Here is a 22,748-nt window from a genome sequence, read left to right as displayed (position 1 = left end):
TTCGGATTAAACAATCAAGGGATGATGCCTACGCGCTTAGCACTGTGATTGAAAGTGAGGAACCAGCTGAATAAGACACAAGCTTGTCCTTAAAACACTCATGGTCTGTGCAATTGCCTTTTGTGCAAATCTTTGCAATTCATAAGCTAAAGTAACCCCCCCCCATGTTTGGGATTCACAGATAAACATTTCTACCTCCACGTAATTGTAAATATCACCTTGAACTTCCTGAGACCACGCGTTTGAATTATCTCTCTACCATCTGAGAGTGTGACCTTTAGCCAGAGGTTGAGCCTAGCCAAGTTTCCAACAAGGAAATCCTATTGTGACTTCGTATTAAAAATAATAAGAGCAGTGACCTTATGTGAGGACATGTTATGGGCCAGGGACTATGCTAAATACTGTCTGTGCATCATCTCATTGCTCCTCACAACCACCCTATATTCATCCACTATTTTCATTTTATCTGTGAGAAAACTGTGGCCTGGGCTCTTCATTCCTCACCCTGCATCATCCATGTAGTCAGGGTCGAGAGCCAACATACAAATCTATAGCTAAAGCCCATGACCGGACTACTTCACTTCACGGTTCTCTTAAAAACATAGTGTGGGATTTCTCTGCTGGCACAGTGGTTAAGACTCCGCATTCCCAATGCAGGGGGCCAGGGTTCGATCCCTGGTCAGGGAATTAGATCCCACATGCATGCCGCAACTAAGGAGCCCACAAGCCACAAGTAAGAAGCCCGCCTGCTGCAACTAAGACCCAGCGCAACCAAATAAATAAATATTAAAAAAAACAAACATGGTACACAAGAGAATTTGTTTCTCAATGGTAAATGGGCAGCAAGCAAGAGGAAGCATTTTAATAAAGCTTGATGGTACACAACTGCAATATGAGGCTGTTTACAAGAAACCCATGACTTTGGACTGAAATTTGTTTCATGAGGGAAGCCATGTGTATGTACAAGAGCTGAGAGATTAGCACCTCTCCAGTCTCCACGGCCTTTTTTCTTTCCCCATGTTCCTTACAGCCAAGGGGCTGTTGGATATGGTGGCCCCTTGTGAATACCAAGGCTTTAGTATATAGAAAAATGCTCAGTACACCACATAATTTATCACAAACAAACTAAGAAGAAATAGTTGGTAGTGAGGCAAATTTCTAACAGTGTGGAAGTACAAAAATGAATGTTAACCAAAAACTAGAACGTATTGGTTACCTAGTACGTGCAGTACACTGTCAGTAGGTCCTTAGGTTAATTACACCCTTTAATCTTCACATTATTATTAATCCCATTTCACAGATAAGAAAGTTGAGGCTTAGAGAGACCAGGTAACATTTCAAGGCCACATAGCCATGAAAAGCTAGGATTGGGATTAGACCCAAGGTAGTTGGCTTCTAGGACCCACACACTTAATTATTTGCCCAATTGCCTCCCTGAGGGATAAGCTGATGGTTAACTTGATGGAGACCCATTATAACAATTTATTCTCTGAAACCATATATGTGGTAGGCTCACACTATATTATTCAAAGTCTAAATTCATTCAGGGTATTGATCTGTGCTAATATCAACACCATCTAACAGAATGATATATTCTAAGTGTTAGGAAAGATAAGTTTCTGTGTGATTTAAAATTTGTCTCCACTCAACAAAAATGATTCCTCAACATTTAGCTGTAATCAGTGTCATACACTGAAAAAAATGCCATTTCTCCAGTCTCACCTGGCCTTCTGTCTTTCATCATGCTCCCTCCAATCATGGAGAATTAGACATACCTTCTGCTTGGAATTTGCCCCTCACCTTTGCTTAGTCATCTCTGACTCATTCCTTACACCCAGTGCAATTGTCATTTCCAAGAAAGCCTCCCATGGTGTCCTCCAATGAGGGCAAAACATGTGTTGGTCTTATTCACCATCACAGCCCTAGTACCTAGCACATTGCCTCACACATGGTAGATATCAATGAAGCCTTTCGTTGAATGAAGAATTAATGAATGAGTGGAAATTTATAAACTTGTTTCTGAGCTAAGAGATAAAATGTACCAAGTTTTCACTCCAATTCTTAGTCTGCTTCCTGAGATATAAGGGGAAGAGACTAAGCAGCTCAGGAGGCAGCACCATTTACACCATGTCAAGCGATCATGTCAAACACTTGTGTCTGGTTTACCCCTTAGTGGATCCAGCAAATTGAGGGAGCAGAGGCTGCCCTGCACCAGAAAATGATGGAATTGGAAAGTGACATGGTGAGTAAAAATGAGATGTCAGAAAACAAAAGAAAAATTGACAGGACAAATGGAAAACAACTGTTTTCTAGCAGTTTTACCTGGCACAGATGGAAGTTTGTAGCCTTGCCATTATTTTGTGTATAGACTGTGAAACAGAATGCCAAGAAGTACCCCACAATTTCAAGTTGTAGCCTCCAGAAATATCATGTTGTAATCTCGTAGTATTTCCAGAACTAATGCTGAGGAAAATCCAGTTAGGTGTTTTCTTTCTTAGGCTAAATAATTTTTCCACCAACTTTACAGAAATGATGAGTGTAACTTTGGTATTAAAAATCCCCAAGCCACCTCACTCCCATTAAGATGGCTACTATCAAAAAAAACCCAACAAAAAACAGAAAATAACAAGTGATGATGAAGATGTGGAGAAACTGGAACCCTGTGCAATGTTGGTGGGAATGTAAAATGGTGCAGCTGCTATGGAAAACCGTATGGTTAGTGGTTGCTCAAAAAATTCAAAATAGAATTACCATATGATACAGCAACACCACTTCTGGGAATACACCCAAAATAACTGAAAGCGGGCTCTTGAAGAGATATTTGTACACCTGTGTTCAAAGCAGCATTATTCTCTATAGCTTAAACATGGAAGCCACCCAAGTGTCTGTCAATGGATAAGCAAAATGTGGTATATCCATCTATAGAATATTATTCAGCCTTTAAAGAGTAAGGACATTATGACACATGCTATGACATGGATGAACTTTGAGGACATTATGCTAAATGAAATAAGCCAGTCACAAAAAGACAAATACTGTGTGATTCTACTAATATAGGGTACCTACAGTAGTCATATTCATAGAAACAGAAAGCAAAATGATGGTTGTCAGGAGCTAAGAGGAGGAAATGGGGAGTTATTGTTTAATAGGTACAGAGTTTCAGTTTTGCAAGATGAAAAGAGTTCTGGAGATTGGTCTCATAACACTGTGAATATACTTAACATTACTGAAGATAAGAAAGTTTCTGTGAAACTTTTTTCTGTGAAACTTTCTTATCCGTGAATATACTTAACACTACTTAAAAATGGTTACAATTATAAATTTTATGTTGCGTGTAGTTTGCCACTATTAGCTTTTTTTTTTTTTAAATCCCCAAGCCTGGGAATTGGTCATTTTTAACTTACAGCAATACATAGACTTTTATAACAGTACTGTCATTACTGTTATCATTATTACTAAAAATCAGGTAGTGATTCCTATCAGGTTAGGGAATCCTATAGTAAGAACAACAAGTTGAATTTATATAGCATGTGACAGCTTACAAATCATTTGCTCATATTTTACACAGGACTTAACATTTTACCAACAGGTTAAGCTGTAAAATCAAAACATATAACAAGAACTGTTTATATTCAAAATACCCTTGAACTCTTTAAATGCACAAATATTAATTAAGCAATCAGCTTGTTACAGACACCGTTCTAGGCACTGGAGCTCAAAGGTAATTAGGAAAGTCACTAGCAAAATCGCATGCAGGGGCTTCCCTGGTGGCGCACTGGTTAAGAATCTGCCTGCCAATGCAGGGGACACGGGTTCGAGCCCTGGTCCGGGAAGATCCCACATGCCGCGGAGCAACTAAGCCCATGCGCCACAACTCCTGAGCCTGTGCTCTAGAACCTACAAGCCACAACTACTGAAGCCCGCGTGCCTAGAGCCCGTGCTCCGCAACAGGAGAAGCCACCGCAATAAGAAGCCCGCGCACCACAGCGAAGAGTAGCCCCCGCTCGCCGCAACTAGAGAAAGCCCGCGCGCAGCAACGAAGACCCAACACAGCCAAAAATAAATAAATAAATAAACAAATAAATCTAAAAAAAAGAAATCGCATGCAGACATATCCTCTCTCAAAAGTTGATGCAATCAAGTTTACCTTCAGTGTTATAAGAGGTCCTTGTTCCTTGTTAAGCATACAGAGAAAGAATTGACTTGTGCTTGGAGCTATGTTCTATACAAAGATACATTTTTTGATGCAAATGGCAAGATGCTCGCAATATGAGAAACACACAGAAACTGAGGACAAGCAAGGGAGCATCAGATTTACGTTTCCCAGCTCACTCTGGCTTTGCAGCAAGAGCAGACACTCACTCATTAAGTGGCACTGTGGGTGGAATTGCCTCCACAGTCTTTTTTTTTTTCTTTCTTTTTAAAATAAAATTTATTTTAAATTGTGGTAAAAAACATACAGCATGCAATTTGCCATCCTAACAATTTTTTTGTGTACTGTTCGGTAGTGTCAAGTACATTTGCCTTGCTGTGCAATACATCTCCAGACCTTTTTCATTTTGCAAACCTAAAACTCTATACCCATGAAACAACAACTCCCATTTCCCCCTTCCCATGACTCTTTTTATTTATTTATTTTGGCCACACCAGGGTCCAAGTTCCCTGACCAGGGATCAAACCCATGCCCCCTGCAGTGAGAGCACAGAGTCCTAACCACTGGACCACCAAGGAAGTCCCCCATGACTCTTCTTAAAGCAGATGCCTGCCCCCAACCCCCTGCCTCCACCACCCCTTCATAAGTCTTAGCGAGACAGGTAGATGGATAAATTGGTCAGTTAGTTGGTATGTGGATGGAGTAATATGTGTGGTTAACTTTGTGCCCACTCTCTAAATTATCTTTGTGTTTGCTAATGATACATAGATGAGTTTGAATAAATTGTTTTTTATTATACAACTTTGCTCTATTACATTTCATAAAATTCTTACAAAAATATACTATCCCAGTATATTTACACAGATATACTTATTAGTTAGCATCTATAGCATTTATCTTGTCAAAAATCTACCCTTAGGGACTTCCCTGGCGGTCCAGTGGTTAAGACTCCATGCTTCCACTGCAGGGGGCATGTGTTCGATCCCTGGTCGGGGAACTAAGATCCCACATGCCGTGCAGTGAGGCCAAAAAACAAACCAATAAACAAACAAACAAAAATCTATCCTTAATGACATACTCTTAAATTGGTATAAAAATCCTTTAAGACATTCCATGTGGATTGTTTGTTATATATTTTTTGCTTCTTTCCATTGACTTGTACATTCCCTGTGTGAAACTATAAAAGTTGAACTATTTCCCTAAAAGACAAAATCTGTGACCCTACAAATAGTAGTGATTTGTCTTACAGTGGAATTAGAGAAAACACTAATCAATACAATTTATATATCACTTTCTCATTAACTAAGCTGACTCTATCTATTAATGTGGCCCTTTTTTCTAGGAACAATTCTGCAAAATCAAAGGCTATCTGGAAGAAGAGCTAGACTACAGGAAACAAGCTCTCGACCAAGCATATATGGTAGGTACAACAAGCACTGGAGACACTCCGAGTGTTTACGATTACATGCTCTGGGGTAAAGCATCCTGTGTAATTGGTCATGTCATGTATTTGAATAGACCACAATGTGCAGCTCATTTATTCAGAGGTTTCCAGTTCTCATTTTAGAACAAATATATCTCTAGTTCTTTGCTGTTACAATACTCTTATAATAGTTAATAAATATTTCATTATACTTCATTTTTTAAAAAATTGAATTGTGTTGTTAAATAATATTTAAATGAACAACAGATTGGATGGCAGTGTAGATTAAAGAGAAATTTTATTAAATCAAATCTGATTGTTGGGGAGCCTAATCTAGGGATAGAATAATGATGTATTTAATGTGATACATATTTTTAATTCATTTATTTCTGACAACAACCCTAAGAGGTATAGGGAATATTATTATTTATATATTACATATGAGAAAATGAAGGCTTAGAGAGAGAAAGAACTTGGCCCAGCTTGGTACACAAGTAGGTAGTGTTTAGATCTGACTCCAGACATTGTGGCCTTAACTACTGTCATCCAGCCACAGTAAGAATATATGGGTATGTATAAAATGGATAACTAATAAGAACCTGCTGTATAAAAAAATAAATAAAATAAAATTCAAAAATGAAAAAAAAAAAAATAAAGAATATATGGGGAAATGGGCTGTGCCTTTTTCTCTCCTCCAGAAGATTGTACTGACTGAGGAGCACATTTGATCCACTCCCCTGTACCAAATTCATAAAGCATCATTCCCCATATTGGACTACAGCTTGCACTTCTTCTCTCCGTGTGGACACCACCCTGCCCCCCACCATAATACACTGTAATGACTCAAGAGAAAAAGAGGAACATTTCGAGGAGTTGCTAGTAGAGATTTTTATAATGCTTTCCTGGAAGCAGCCCGAGTCACTTTTGGGAAAAGAGTGAAGCACTTGGCCCCTGCTTATAACAAAGATGAATTAGTACTCCCCACCCAAGATGAATAAGAGATTCTGAGCACTGACTGATGGGGAAAGGAGATGATGAGTATTGGCCGCTGATTAGAGAATGAAGAAGGAGGTAATTTTTCCCTCCCTTCGTATCCTTTTAGCCTTGCCTTCTCTACCTACACACGATAAGATTAAACTGCATGTGTGTGTGTCCCAGGACTGAAGACTCATTCAGATAATTATTAATATATTTAACTTTTAAAAGGTGAGACCTGCTTAGTCCAGGACAGGAGCTTGGAGAACATCCCTCACCAGGGCGTGTCCTTTCACCTATGTCAGAGTCACAGGGGATAAGATGATAGATTTTGGTAACTGTATCTGAAGCATGTGAAAGAAAAGAAAACTGGGATATAAGAAAGAGTAGACTCTTCATCTAAAAAAGAAAAGCCTCAAGGAAGCATTTTATAGCTAGAGCAACTATAAATCTCAGAGTATTAAAAAACAGACCAATTCCAAAGACTCTAGGCTATATTTCCCAATTTTTATTTTAAGAAAAAAATGTAGACTCTAAAGCCATCTTCAGAGGTGTGTCATGTGGAAGAGAGGTGGCATTGTGTGTGTGAAATATCTCCAATTTCAGTTATTTTATTCCAACTTGGACCACTTTTCAATGCTTATTTCTAAAAATATGGCCACCACGATAGATGTCTTTAAATATCTGTCAAATGAAAGAGAGAACAAACTTATTTTCAGCTGCATTTGAGAATAGAAGGATACACAGTTATTATAACAAAGTAAAGACTTCCTAAAAATGAAAAGTATGTGAAATGGACAGGATCCCAAGAAAAAGAACAAATTCTCCGTCATCAGAGAAGTTCACGTATTGGCTAGATGATCCTTATGGCATCTTATAAAGGGGATCATCAAAAGGATATTTAAGCTGGAGAAGCTTTTTTTTTTTTTTAATTATTTATTTTTGGCTGAGTTGGGTCTTCATTGCTGCACGCGGGCTTTCTCTAGTTGTGGCGAGTGGGGGGCTACTCTTCGTTGCGGTGCGCGGGCTTCTCATTGCGGTAGTTTCTCTTGTTGCGGAGCACGGGCTCTAGGCAAGCGGGCTTCAGTAGTTGTGACACACGGGCTCAGTAGTTGTGGCTCGTGGGCTCTAGAGCGCAGGCTCAGTAGTTGTGGCGCGTGGGCTTACTTGCCCCACTGCATGTGGGACCTTCCCGGACCAGGGCTTGAACCCGTGTCCCCTGCACTGGCAGGCAGATTCTTAACCACTGCACCGCCAGGGAAGTCCCAGTGTGTGAGCTTCTCATTGCAGTGGCTTCTCTTGTTGCGGAGCACAGGCTCTAGGAGTGTGGGCTTCAATAGTTGTGGTGTGCAGACTCTAGAGCGCAGGCTCAGTAGTTGTGGTGCACATTGCTCTGCGGCATGTGGGATCTTCCCAGACCAGGGCTAAAACCCGTGTCCCCTGCACTGACAGACAGATTCTTAACCACTGCACCGTCAGGATAGTCCCTAAGCTAGATAAGCTTTGAAATGTATTTTGTTGCTAGGATCCTGTGAGACTAAAATAATACATCCCTCCACATGTACACACATGTGTACCTTCACACACCACACTTAAGATGCTAAATTCCAAGGTTTTCTAATTCTATTTGCCAGAGAATCCAGGAACTAGAAGCGACTTTGTACAATGCTCTGCAGCAAGAAACTGTTATCAAGTTTGGTGAATTATTAACTGAAAAACAGCAAGAGGAGCTGAGGACAGCAGTGGAAAAGTTACGGCGGCAGATGCTGAGGAAGAGCAGAGAGTACGACTGTCAGATTCTTCAGGAGAGAATGGAGCTCTTACAGCAAGCCCATCAGGTGAGGATGTAGTCACTACATCTGTGTTGGGTGGTACTAAGAAAATGGGACCAAGTGCTTAGTACATAGTGTTGAGTATGAGTATGGAGAAGCCTGGGAGCTAGAAGCTATTTTCAAAGAGTAAAATAAATAACTATTGTTTTCCACCTACACTCAGAAACAGGACGATGGTTTTATAATGAATTAATCTGAAGAAAATTGGCACTTCAGAAGCACTGTGTCATGCTACTACTTTTGCAACTACTTTGTCATGAACTACCCCTTGAATCTCATGGAGCCTGATTATGTCCCTTATGCTGGGAAGGGACTCTCTGGAACTCACTCCAGGACACAGATAATGCTTTCCTGCTGTTACTCATCCCAGGCCATAACCTAGCCTGATCTAATAATCCAAAGAGGGTAAAAGGGAACAAGGACCTTTCTCTTTATTCCCAGAATAAACAGCAACAGCAACAAAGCATGGAAGCTGCCTCTTACTTATTGGCATTTGCTATAGGTCAGGAACTAAACTAAGGGCTCTACTTCCATCATTTCATTTAATCTTTGCAATAGCCCACTACTGTAAGTATTCTTATTATCCCAGCTTAAGAGATCGTGACAACTGAAGAAAAGAGTGCTTAGGTGATTTGCCCAAGATGACAGATAGTAAGCAACAGAGCCAGAATTACAACCCAGATCGGCCTGACTCCAAGGCCAGTGCACATAAACATTGCACTATACTGTCTGCTACAGCTTGAGTCATCTATAATTTATATGATTTATCTAGACCAACAAGGCTCAAGATAAACACCTAATATTAACTTATAGCCTTAAGAATTAAAATTCTTAATTCCAACTATTTGTTCATGTCATAGATTGACAGGCAAAGACTAGGGTCCTGGTCAAAAAGCAGATTCTGTAATAATTCCAGAATTGAAAGTTCCAGGCTAGGGTATTCGGTACTCATAAGCTGTAATAAGCAACTGGTACAAAATCCAGATGGGCTATACAAGAAGTAAGAATCATGTGGTCATTAGAGATCAAGGTGAGTAGAAAAGGAACAGGGGTTATTTTTTGTGGATCTTTACAGGCTAACAAATGACCCAAGTTAACAGGGAACTCTGAAGCCATTTTGTCCCAGAGATGATAAACACATGCATGTTTGTTTCACTGGTTCTTGAGATTCCATCATAAAGGTTAGGATTTTGACTCTGAAGAGAGTTTTAAAGCTTTCAATAATAGACTGTACGGTATCATTGCATTAATGCAGGCATTCTTTCCTTCTGTAAGGGAATGAACATGTCGTCTGCATAAATTTCTTAGGCTGCAATAGCATTTAATTAATTTCAGCAAAGAAGGAGGTGTGTCATGGAACCACAGAAGTGTTAATTTTTAAGATGGACAAACAGTTATCTAAATTTTTTTAAGATTAAAGCCTTGTCAATGCTTTTGTGTCTCTTCAGTCAGCTAAGGTACTTCACTCCCAAAAGAGATGGTTCTGTCTGTTTTGTTTTAAGTTACCCAGTCTGAACTGTTAAGTACATTATATTTCTAAGCCTCAGAGAGTTTCATTGACATTTTCTGTCTCCCAAACAGATGTTCGTTAGAATATGCCTCTCCAGTTATTTCTTACTTTTCTTTCCTTTCAATCAGTAGCTTTGATTTGAGAGAATTATTCCAGAAGGCATTGGCCAGGATTTGTCATATATAAGTTTATAATGCAGTCTAAATTCTAGATCATATCACTAACCACTTACTAGACATTTCTGTTTGAATGTTTTAGAGTGAACTCATATGAAACATACCTAAACACACATTCCTATCCTTACTTCTCCCTTCTCTCCCCATCTGCCTGTCTTGGTTAGTAGAACTATCATATCTCAAGGCACTCAAGCTGAAAACCCTGGGGTCTTCCTTGTCCTTCTCACCTTTTCTGATGTTCTATTCTTCCTCAAAAGCCTCCATGATCCCAGTTTCCAGTTGAGTCTAGTCTTGCTATCTCCAGGTCCTTCAGTAGCTGGCTACTCCTCCCCTAAAACCCAGATTTGAGACAGTCTTCATAGCTTACCTTCCTCTCTGTTCATGCAGAACTCTTCCTGTACCCCTTAGGCCATGATTTCCCACCTCCAAGCCTTTGTTTTCCTGACTGCTCACCCCAAAATGTCCTTCAGAGTCTGCTGCACTTATCCAAATCTTCTCATTTTTCCAGTCCCAGTTTAGATCCACCTCCTCAGAACACTCTCCCTGATGAAGACAATGAACTACATACTACTGAAAAAATCGACATTCCATACCCTTTTTATACACTCATTCAGAACCATTTATCGAGGGCCTGCTTGTGCTGGGTGCTGGGAATGTGATGGTGGACAAAGACATAAAGGTCATTGTTCGCATGTATCCTACAGACGAAGAGGGAAAAAGCGACAGTGCAAATGAGCAATAGCCAAGGCAATTTCAGAGAGTGGCAATAAGTGCTCTGAAGATGTGTGTGTGTGTGTGAGAGAGAGAGAGACAGAGGGAGGGAGGGAGGGAGAGGGAGAGAATGAGAGTGAGTTTGGGAGTCGGATTAGCCTCTCTAAACTGGCTGATCAGAGCAGGACTCTGAAAATGTCAAAATCCCAAGAAATCAGCCGCACAAAGATTTTGGCAAGGTGTCCCAGAAGTTAGGGTCAGCAGGGGCTAAGTCTCTATCCTGGGAATGTTTGGAATATTTAAGGAGCAGAGAGAAGGCCAGTATGGCAGGAGCACATGGAGCCAAGGGAAGGTTGTTACGAGATGAATCTGGAGAGGTAAGACAGGCCTAGATCATGCTGGGCCTTGAAGGAGTTTGGGTTTCATTCTGAGAGCAACTTGGCTAACCCTCCCTCTCCCTCTTCCTCGCCCCCTTAAAACTCCAGGACTGCCGTGATCATTTCACATTCTACGAGTTCACACTGGCTGCTATAGGTGGAGGCAGGATGCACAGGATTAGAAGCAGGAAGAGCCGGCAGTAAGCTCTCACACGGTCATGATGGGGGACTTGGTATACTTCGTAGCAGTAGAGACAAAAAGTGGTAGAAAAGGGATCTCTTTTGGACTCCATAGAGTTTACTGTTAGACTGGATGGCAGGCTGGCAAGCAGATGGGAAGGAAAAAGACATAAAGCCCGCAGCACCCAATGTAGTCTACCTAACTCATTTAATAAATATGTATACGCAGCTTCTTTGTGCTAAACACTGTACGGGGTGTTAGCGATCGGCGATGAAGTTGTGCATAGTTTCGCCATTGTTTACTTTTTCTGCTTAATCTGTTTTTCCCTGTGTTTTACATTTTTTCTCCCCACCTGGATGCGATAGTTCTTTGAGATCAGGAACTAATTGACGCCTTGCCTGTATTCTCCATCACATCCAGCACAGTCCTGAACACGTAAGAAGGTGCCCAACAAGCACAGACTTGGTGGCTGAATAGACGCCATAGTAATCTCATGATTTTATTGGTGTAGTGCGTGCCTCCGCATCCAGCAGACACATGAAGGAAGTTCTTGCACACTCAAGGTAGAAAGAGCTAGCAAATTTATTCTTTCACTGTGTAGCTTTGGAGCATACGCAGCACTATGGAAATACAAGCGCACACATCACACACATTTATCATTCACTGTCACACACGTTCATTGTCACATAATTTCATGGTCCTTCTGACAGAACACACCCTCCTCTCCTGCACAAACCTCGCCCTCTTTCCTTTAAAGCAGGATTTCTCAGTCTCTGCACTACTGACATTTTGGGCCTGATGATTCTTTATGGGGGGGGTGGAGACTGATCTGTGTACTGCAGGATGTTTAGCGGCATACTTGGCCTCTACCCCTTAGGTGCTAGTTGCACCCCTCCCCCCAGTTGTGACCAGTGATCACACGTGATTCAAAACTGTCCAGAAATTAGATAGTGGTGATGGTTGCACAACTTTGTGAATATACTAAAACCACTGAATATTACACTTTAAAATAAATTAACTAACTAACTTTTTTAAATGTCCAGACGTTGCCAGATGTCATCTGGGGTGCAAAATCACCCCTAGTTGAGAACCACTGTTTAGAGAGAGGAAGATATGATTTCCAAGTTCAACTGTTCTTTGTTCTAGCTTCCCTTTTGTCTCCCCACATTGCATTGTAAAACGTCTCCTTCTATATTATCACGTTGTTTAGCTTCCATCGTTTTCTTCTTAGACTCCAGTTCTCCATTTTCTAATTATTCCCAAAAGAGGCATTAAATTACAAGCTTGCCCTGTGTAACCCTGTACCATGAATATACAAGGCCTTTAGATTGCCCGAAGGAAATCTGAAGACTCTTTTCACTTATAAATTACTGTCTATGTAATGTCGATTTCAAATCTGTGCTATTTAAATTACTGGAATTTTGTTACAGTTTACAGGTAATTTCAAAAACAGTTCTGGAACTTTTTTGTCTTCAGGATTACTTGTGTTATTCTTGTTATGTTTGGTTTTGTTTTTCCCCTAGTTTATCAGTTCCTTCTTTTGAATTTTTTTGAAGTGGAATTGCTACCTTGTTTTGTGAAAATTGGTCAGTGCTGTTTCGTGAGGAAATTCCACCCTGAAACAGATTTGAAATAAGGTTGAAAAAAAAAAGGTAGAACAGAAACCGATGGGATAATTGCATTTGTGTGAGCCAGTTTTAGCCATTTTTTTAATGAGGTAATAAACAACCAAAAACCTTAATCCAAATGGTTTACAACAAAGTTTGTTTCTTGCTCTCTAGTTCTGGGACATACAGCTGCCTCTACAAGGATGTGGCTTTCCCACATCTCACTCCCACTCACGTTCCACTGGCCAAAACAGGTCTCCTGACCAAGCCCAAGGACAGTGGGCTGAGAATCATACCTCTCTCACAGGGAAGGGGTCTTCAGGGATAGATTGACCCAGAAGAGAAAGGGGTGGCAAATATTTTTAAAATATAATCAATGACAATGATTTTCACTGTGAGTACGGGTAATTTTTGAAACATGCAATAACCCTCTGGGTACAGAAAAACGTATATGTGACGTTTCCAGATGTTATGTTTTTATAGGAAGTTCTGTGTTTTAGGTTGGTGAATGATCTTCTTGTTTAACTTAACAGACTGAAAAGCTTCTTTTTCCCTCCCCTTTTTTTTTCAGAGAATTCGTGACTTAGAAGATAAAACAGACATCCAGAAAAGACAGATAAAGGACTTAGAAGAAAAGGTACATGTGAAGTTCAATATGTATTTCAATCTTTATTTTTTAGATCAGACAATAATATTGTTTTCACTCACTGTGTTTTCTCTCTTCTCAGCTATTGTGTATTTGTGTAGGCAGGTATAGTTACAGTAAACGTAAACTCTGCCTGTAGTCAGGCAGCAGGATTCTAGCAAAGCTTCTGCCTTCGGTTACATTTTTGCCTTTTGTGTTGATTCCTGTCCTTTTCTATACGTGTTTTCTTTCCTCAGTTTTCCCTTTCTCATCTTCACTTCTTTGCCAAAAGCTTCTTCTGAGTTTTGTCACTCTACGTTCCTCTTCCTTTTTAAAATCTTTTTAGTCCCTTTCTTAAAAAGTCTTTCCCATTATTCATAAAAAGCCCTTTCCTCCTTGTGCTGCAATTCCACCTCAATAATACGTTCAGAAATTTAGATTGACACATGAAAACTATGCCCTCATGTCACTTCCCCAGTGGTCTGAGAGAGGAACTGCTTCTTCCAAGTCAGCCAACACTTTTGGCAGGGGTGGGGGTGAGGTAAAGAGGGCATTTGGAAATGTGTGTGTTCTGGGAGAAGGGAGAGGGCTAGCGCAGGAATGCTCCTTAGCTGCAGTGAGTTCAGCAGTCTTGCACAACAAAGAATTATCCTGCCTAGGATGCCAGGGGCGCCCTGCCAAGGAAGACAACAGGGATGGCAAGAGGTGTTCTATGGAGCTCCAGTCTCATTGACTGGAAGTAGCAGCCCGAATCCCTGTGCTGCGAAAAAGCATGGTTGTTTTGCAGTATCTTCCATGGGCACCCAAGAAGCAAATAGCAAACCACCTGCCATTTCCGAGATAGTGATTAGAATTTGGTTCGTCCCAAATGGCTTTTATAGTTGCCCTCATGTGAGCTCAAAGGCCACTGGTAGGGTCCAGTAGCCAAACAATCAGCCACCTAGATTCTTATGTAGGCTGGGTCTTCATGTACTTATTTGAGCTTGGGTAAGTGACTTTACCCACTGTGTCTGAGCCATATCTATTCAATAGGGATGGTAACACTCACCCTCACCTCCTCTCATGGGTTCCATGAGGAAAAAAAGGAGGTCACTTACATGAAAATTAGGAAACACTAGAAAAAGTATAAGTCAAATTAAAGTATATTTTTTAAAATTTCCAAATGTAAAGTTATATATCTTATACAAAATTTTAAATTTGAATTTTCCTCATTTCCAAAGTGTGCTATTTAGTTCTTCAGGGTAAGAGTGTAGTAAACGAAAAGCTGCGTCTAATTTCCCAGTGTTTGGCAGGAAGACCCACAGAAAGCAGGGGTTGTCCACAGTTTCCCTGGCTGTCAAAGGACACACCTGCTATCTTCCGTTTTCCACGTATTTGAATGGCTACCCTTGGTCCTAGTCAGTCTCTCTGCTAATTCGTAAACAGTCCTGGGGTGGTTCAAGGAGAAAGCTGCCAGCTCTGCCCCAGAAACTTCGTTCAGTTCAGTCCCCACTTAACTGAGGAAAAACAAACAAATAAAGGAATTTTCTAACATCTAGTCAGGTCACCACCCTAGCCAAATTAAGTGTGAACTTTTCATTTTACAGGTCTGAACTTCCTAAATATTTATGATAATAGGTTAATGTACTTAACAGAAAATGACGATTATTTAGCTATCAAAGCAGCATATTCCATATGTAGTACTAAACTAAGCCACTTCAAAAACAATCCAGTTGGTTTTTGATTAGAGGTTAGAATGACAGATGAGGTTTATAAAGTACCTTCTATTCACTTGACCTCAGTTCTACTCATCCACAAGCACAGTAAAAAGGCTAAAGATCACTTATGTCAGGGATAGTCTTCATTCTTTCCCCTGGAGTACTTGAACACCTTCTCAGGGTACATACAGTATTCCTTCTTTGTTCCTAATTCCCACCCACACAGTGAATATAAATCAGGTGATAAAAACAAACATAGCAAAATTGCTTCCCATGTGCCGCTCTTCACCATCCAAGGCACTTCCACGTTCATCATCTCATTTGATGATGAATTATCATCATTAATTATAATTATTAATTATTATAATAAATAATAATTGTTATCATTAATTATAATTATTAATTATTATAATAAATAATAATTGTTATAATTAATTATAATTATCATGAGAAATATACCACAGATATTATGTTCCCCTTTTATACAGATAATAAAACAAAGGCTCAGAGACATTAAACAACTTTCCCCAAATCATATAACCAGTCTATGGCAAATCAAGACCAGAGGTCAGGTATCTGACCTTAAGTGCCACAGCCTGCCTACCACATAGCATGGAATTTAGACTCTCATTGTAAATCAGGTGATGGGCATCCCCTCATGCCCAGAGAGATAGCTCTGACACCTGACCTTCTCATGGGAATAGTGGAAGCCTTCCATTCCTCTCCTCCATCCACTCCTGCTACAGGTGCCATCCCATTACTATCCATCTTCAAGGAATGGAAAAAAAAAAAGGACAGAGTTTCTGCTTTTCATAGTACTAGACCAGTCACTAATACATGGCTCTTCACACCATGTTTATAACTTGTTCATGCAATTTTGCCACAGTGAAGCAAGAGCCTTGTAAATATGGCATTAAAGGAAATATGCAAATAATATGCCCAATATAAGACTGCCATACAGGACCCTATTCAAAAATGTCATGTCCAACAGAAGGCTCCTGAAGTGTGATAACAAGGCAAAAGACTTCATGACTCTGTAAGAGTAAATCACTGAGGAGATCAGTATTTGAAAAAACTGATCTGACCTATGACATTTTATAATTAGTATACAGTTGGTTTTCTACCAGCAAGCATGTTTTCCAGCCAAGTATGGATGTGGAAAACAAACATGTTTTCCATCCAAGTATCTGCTTCTCTGGTGAAGGTTCATGGTGAAGAGAGAAATATCGGACTCCATTTAACTTCTATGAGTCAAATAAGGAGAAATCTATCTCAGAAGCATGACAGCCTGGAGCGGCAGCGTCCATTCACTGTGTGAAGTTACCTCTGATGAATAAGCATAGTTCATACCAGTAGAAGGACCACATATCCTCACTCAACCAGGACAGACCCAGGTTATACCTGTTGCCCTGATGTAATTACTAATACAATTCCATTTCCCTCTGAGGAGTGCCCCACTGTGGATAAGTGATCGTATGTTTACCCTACAGATTAATATTCTTCCTGCTCTGCCTTAGTCCTAAAACCTAACACGTTAACCATATAATGATAGCACTGAGTGATTGTGTACACTTTGATCATTTTTAATTTTTTAAATTACCCTCTCACACATTAAAAATAGAGACAATAACATGTAATAGAGTAGGACTTGGAAGGTCTAAGCTCTAGGCTTCACTATACCATCAGATTATATGCAATTAGACTATTGAGTGCTTATTTTTCTTACTTATAAAATTAGGAGCTTAGACCGATTACCTGTTAAGACCCTCTCAGAATTCTAAAATGTATCAGTCGATGTTAGTTGAACACCAGTTATTCATTGCATTGCTTTACCAGTGGATAAATAAAAGGTATGTTTTTTTTTTTAAATAAAAGGTATTTGGTGTATATATGAGAAATGGTCAGATTTGAGCAAAGTGGAAAAGCTGAGGTTTTGTGCGACCTGAATGGCAGTACAGAAATTCAGATTTACATAATCTTCTTCTTTTTCTTCTGCAGTTTCTGTTTCTATTCTTGTTCTTCTCTCTTGCCTTTATTCTATGGCCTTGATGTCAAGGTGCCTCTTACAGGTAAGATTCCATTTAATTCTCAAAATGTGCTTCTAAGAGGTATTTGATAAGAAGGATGATGCATATAGTTACTATGCCCATGTTTTTAAAAAACAAATACACTGGGTATTTAAATGCCAATCTTAAATGCCATAAAATGAGAAATAGATCCAATCCATTTGGGTGATTATTAAAGAAATGAAGCAACCATGAAGCATGATGGAAATCAAGGATTTTTTTCTAGCTAACTGTCTTGCTTTGGGAAGTCATGATGTCTGTGGATCTGTGAATTCTCATTGTAGCCCCTCATTACACTGAAAGAGTCGTTTCTGTATCTGCAAAGTAAAAAAATATGAGTATGTTTTTAGTGTCTCTTCCAGGTTGAAAATTCTACTTCTGTAAATCTAACAAGTTAAAAATGACTGATTTTTTAACCCTTTCTCCTAGTCCCTCTTCATCAGGACTCAGGAAAACAGGCTATTTAGGGAAATTGGATCTTGTTTTAAAATAAGATAGTTTTCAATGTCAATTTAGAAAAAAATGAAGACTCACTATTATATTCTCAAGTCAGTTTCTTATGAATACAAGTATAAATCATCTTAGACAGTGACTCCCAATGCTATTAAAAATACAGATTCCAAAGCCTTACCTCCAATTTAATGAAGCAAATTACTGGACATAGGGATGAGACAGAGGGTGAGAGAGGTGGAGAGTAAAGATTGATCTATATTTTTAATAAGCATACCAGGTGATTCTGATGTCTACGCAGGTACAGAAACCACAAACCTTAACACCATTATTTAAAAATGAACAAGGGCTAGCTGCTATTCTAAATCTGTTTACCATGGTGTGTGTCCACTTTGGTTGTCCTATTAAGTTATATTATGCAGGGATCTTTCCTGGACCTCACGTTACTTAACATTTTCTATAACAAGTTGAAAAGTGGAAGAGAGACACTTTCTCTCTCTGTGGGTATCAACTCTGTTACCTGGATGTGAAACAGAAAAGCAAAAGTATTTTAGCATGACCTGATACAAGGAAGGAGTGAAGCAGATAACCCCAGAAAGTTGTATCCTCATATACCCAACTCCCTGGCTTTATTCCTTCCTCCAAAAGATTTTCTTTTCAGACTGAAAATCATCCTCTGTCTGACAAGAAGGGTGGTAACCTTGCAGCACATAAAGAAGAGGACTTAGTTTCTTAAACTGAATGAGAATATCTAAAGAGAAATGGGCGAGATTCTCTAGGAAAGGATCAAAATGGCCAGAGCATGAGAAAACAAACAGCCCTCCCATCCCCCAAATAACAATCGATCAATGAGGCAAATAAGGTCCATTGAGACACAAGTACTACATGGTGGTGTAGGGAAGAAAAATCAAACTTCATAAATACTAGCTAGAAAATGAGTAGTCTTGAACATTAATATCAATAATGACTAACAATTACATGCTAGGTGCTGTTCTAAGCAATAGATACATTAATCCTCACAAAACCCCCTAGAAAGTAGGTGTTGCTTTTATTTATTTTTTTTACAGCTGGAGAAACTACAGCATGTGATTTTTCCCAAGACCATATAGCTACAGTGGGCAGGACTAGGATTTGTACCGAGACAGCCTCACGCCAGAGTCCACTTTTAACCCCATTCTGCCTCACAAATGAAAGAGGGCCTTTCTCTCACATTTTGAGCATTATTTATCTTCATATATATGAGCAATCAGAGGGGTCCTATCTACAATCTGTGTACTACTACATAGCTCTTGGGTTTTGAAATTGCAATGCGCTCATCTCCATACCTTTTCCAATTTTTTGTAACTCCTCGAGGGATATACAAAATTTAATTTGCTTTTCCTCCAGGGGCACGCATGATTGACACTTAGGAATGGTCAAATGAAAAAATGCAATTATAATTAATAATAATAATATGGCAAATTAATGTGGCAGTGAATCTGGGTAGTAAAAATATGTAGAGGACAAAGGCTGAGTAGTTTAGAGTGTACAGCTTTGAAGTTAACTCTACTGTTAAGTTTGAATCCTGCCATATACTAGCCATGTCATGGTAGGTTTAGACCAAGATTAGGTTTCCTATTACATAAAATGGTTATAATTATATTAACTACAGCATGGTATTATGTTGGAAGAATTCAATAAGATTATACATATGAAGGATTTGCCACATTGACTGGCACATGGTTCAGTAATCAGCAACTCTTAGCTATTATAAAAAAGAAAAAAAAAGTTGGCTATCACATTTACTGAGTTTGCAAATATACAAGTTTGAAAATGAAACCTCTAAGTACTTCCGAGTACTTTACCACCTAAACCAAAAGGAGTAGTTACCTTTTCATCTCTTCTTTTCCGAGAATAATCTGGATTTCAATAATACAAGGGAATAAGGCATTACTGGAAAGTGATTAATGCTACTTATATGTGCAAAGCAGGCAAGAGAGAGGTAGGAGGAAGTAAGGAAGAAAAGTGCTTTCTTATTGGCGGGTAGTAAGAGCATGCTGCAAATAACCAGAAAAATATTTTTCCTATTAAATTAATGATTTATATTCTGCTCTAAACCTAAGACTAACTTAAATTGTATATAAAGATAGGCTCCTTAAAATGAAATGACTTATGCTTCTTTCCTTTTAGCAATTACCTAAGTCATTTTTCTCAGTGATGATCTAGAAGCTGCTGAAGGCTCCTAAGGTACCCTTACTGCTTTCAGTGGTTGCTGACTAAATAACTCAGTTCATGCGTTATCGTGGGACTTTTACCTTAAGTAAGGGAACCCCATGTAGTTTCAGGAGATACTATCTGCTCATGCATTCATTTTTTTCTTGCAGTTTTATTGTGATATTATTGACATACAACACCATATAAGTTTAAGGTATACAGCATAATGATTTGACTTACATACATCGTGAAATGATTATCACAGTAAACTTAGTGAGCATCTACAAAATTAAAGAAATAGAAAAAAAATTTTTTCTTGTGATGAGAACTCTTAGGATTTACTCTCAACAACTCTCAACAACATGTTTTCTTTACTCTTGTATCTCAAATACCTAGACAGTGTCTAGCACATAGTTGACAATCAATAAATGCATTTTTAATGATAGTAATGATATTATAACAAGGAAGAGGACATCCTGTTTTGCAGTTGAAAAAGTACATTTCGTGTCCATTATTTTATGTAATACAACAGTTCTGGAAAATAGATACTATTATACCCCTCTAAACATTAATTTTCTAATTAAAAATTAGCAAGTAATAGCATCTACTATTTTTCTGAGGATTAAGTAATATTATATAAGTAAAGTAACCAATATAGTACCTAGCCCATAGAAAGGATCATTAAAAGCCAAGTTCCTAGGACACACCAAGCGTTCTGTTTTAGATCATGCATTCTGAGACGTGCTTCCCTCTACCTGGACCACATTTCCAACAACACCATCAGCTAGTTAATGTCCATTTGTCCTTCCCATCTCAGTGTAAAATTAGGGACTCAGGGAAGCCTTCCTTGATCCTCTAGCTTCAGTTAAGTTTCATTCAATGTTATTTATCTTCTTTACTAGGATTCTCATGGACCAATTATCTAACAATCCTCCATATCAGTTTCCTCATCTATAAAATAGACGTAAGAATAACAGCTACCATTTATTGAATACTGTACAATAAGTTGTATAGAAGGGTTGATAGATTGAAAAGTATTGGGAATGGCCCTTAGGGTCCCGGATGGTACAGTATAACTGGTTAGATAGTGGTACCCTTTACCATGAAAAGCATATATGGAAATCAGGAATAGGGCATGATTGCTGTTCATGATTTTTGGCTATTTGTCATAACCAGAGGACAGAAGTTAGCTACAGTTTGTTAATCAATGTGCCTCTAATTACGTGGTCCATAAAGGATCTGAACCAACTTCTAACAGTTAGAAAACTCTAAAGAACAGTGAACATAAGTAGCCTATCAATTGATCTCGGCACATATTTGCTAGGTTTCTTCTGTGAACCGGGCAATGTGGCAGGTACTTGGATACTAGAGTCAGAAGTCAGAAATGACATCACTGTATTCATCAACTTAGAGTCTGGTGGCGTGTCGTAAACTCTCAGAAGGGATGACTGCAGTCACTGTTTTACAGAGGAGGAAACTAAAGCTCAGCGCTGTAGAGCAATACATTCAAAAGAATCCCTGAGGTTTTGTAATATCCAGAAGGGCCTTCTGAATCAAAGATGAATTTGTATTTTATACAGTTTTAGTTACAATGACCTTTAGGTCATTGAAAATGGGTCATCTGTGGTGACCCGTTGGATACTACTTCAGTTATTCATAATGCCTGTTTGAATAAAACTGGCTTTGCTGTAGAAATCATAGTTCCTTTTACAGATACTCAATTTGCAGAAATTTAACATTCTGGGAGACTGCCTATAAATCCATCTGTTTTTTAAAACCAGCATGGTTTTACTCAAATGATGGGCTTTACTTCAGTTGTGATGGGGAGAAATGGTGCATATGTGCTTTGAAACAGAGTTTAGGATTTATCTCTGAGGTTATATAAATTGAAAATTTGCAAGTAAAAGACTTTTATGTTTGCATATTTATTTTATATATAAAAACACTGGGTGTGTGTGTGTATGTATATACATATATATTTATAGAGAGACCGTGCACACGTGCACAGACACACACACACCTTAGAACATCTTTTATACACATTCAGATTAATTCTCTTCTTTACCAGGGACTATGGGAACATTATAGCTGTAACGAGTTGTTTGGGGCTCTCATCTCAGTGGGATGTAAGTCTGAATGCAATCTATTTTTTTTTAATAAATTTATTTATTTATTTTTGGCTGCGTTGGGTCTTCGTTGCTGCGTGTGGGCTTTCTCTAGTTGCGGCAAACGGGGGCTACTCTTCGTTGAGGTGCGCGGGCTTCTCACTGTGGTGGCTTCTCTTTGTTGCGAAGCACGGGCCCTAGGCTCGTGGGCTTCAGTAGTTGCAGCACACGGGCTCAGTAGTTGTGGCTCGCGGCCTCTAGAGCACAGGCTCAGTAGTTGTGGCGCACTGGCTTAGTTGCTCCGCGGCATGTGGGATCTTCCCAGACCAGGGCTCAAACCCGTGTCCCCTGCATTGGCAGGTGGATTCTTAACCACTGCACCACCAGGGAAGCCCTGCAATCTATTTTTATCAAAACAAGGCTTTCATTTATTTCCCTCTCTCATCCTTTAATTAAATCTTAGGTTGGTTCCCCAGTTTTTTTAGTCATTTCCAGTTCTTGAAAGTCTAGCCTAATTTAAAAATTCAGCTTCAGTCTCTGCTTCATCTCATTTCTTCCCTTATCCCCATGGTGAAGGAGGTTCACGAGCTGGCTCTAAGAGGTCTCTTCCTCTGCCCTCTCCAAGGTTCAGCTCTTCTGGAGGGCAGGGAAGAGGAAGAGGAAAAAT

General features: G+C 39.3%; 1 protein-coding gene across 3 annotated transcripts in view; it reads left to right on the top strand.

Annotated features, from left to right (window-relative positions):
• Nucleotides 1-22,748, top strand: part of JAKMIP2 (janus kinase and microtubule interacting protein 2) — a 63,280-nt gene that overhangs the window by 37,788 nt on the left and 2,744 nt on the right. For 2 of the 3 annotated variants that reach the window (XM_059919542.1, XM_059919540.1), the window contains 5 exons: nt 2,174-2,242; nt 5,496-5,573; nt 8,186-8,389; nt 13,517-13,582; nt 17,266-17,316. In XM_059919542.1, coding sequence (XP_059775525.1) covers nt 2,174-2,242; nt 5,496-5,573; nt 8,186-8,389; nt 13,517-13,582; nt 17,266-17,316 — 468 coding nt within the window. Of the gene's footprint in view, nt 1-2,173; nt 2,243-5,495; nt 5,574-8,185; nt 8,390-13,516; nt 13,583-17,265; nt 17,317-22,748 lie in introns of those variants that run through there. The other variant, XM_059919541.1, reaches the window with a different exon arrangement.

The sequence above is a fragment of the Balaenoptera ricei genome, chromosome 3 (assembly GCF_028023285.1).
Source record: "Balaenoptera ricei isolate mBalRic1 chromosome 3, mBalRic1.hap2, whole genome shotgun sequence".
NCBI classification, from domain to species: domain Eukaryota; kingdom Metazoa; phylum Chordata; class Mammalia; order Artiodactyla; family Balaenopteridae; genus Balaenoptera; species Balaenoptera ricei.
Note: the sequence above shows the minus strand (reverse complement) of the source record. Positions and strands in the feature narration are given on the sequence as shown.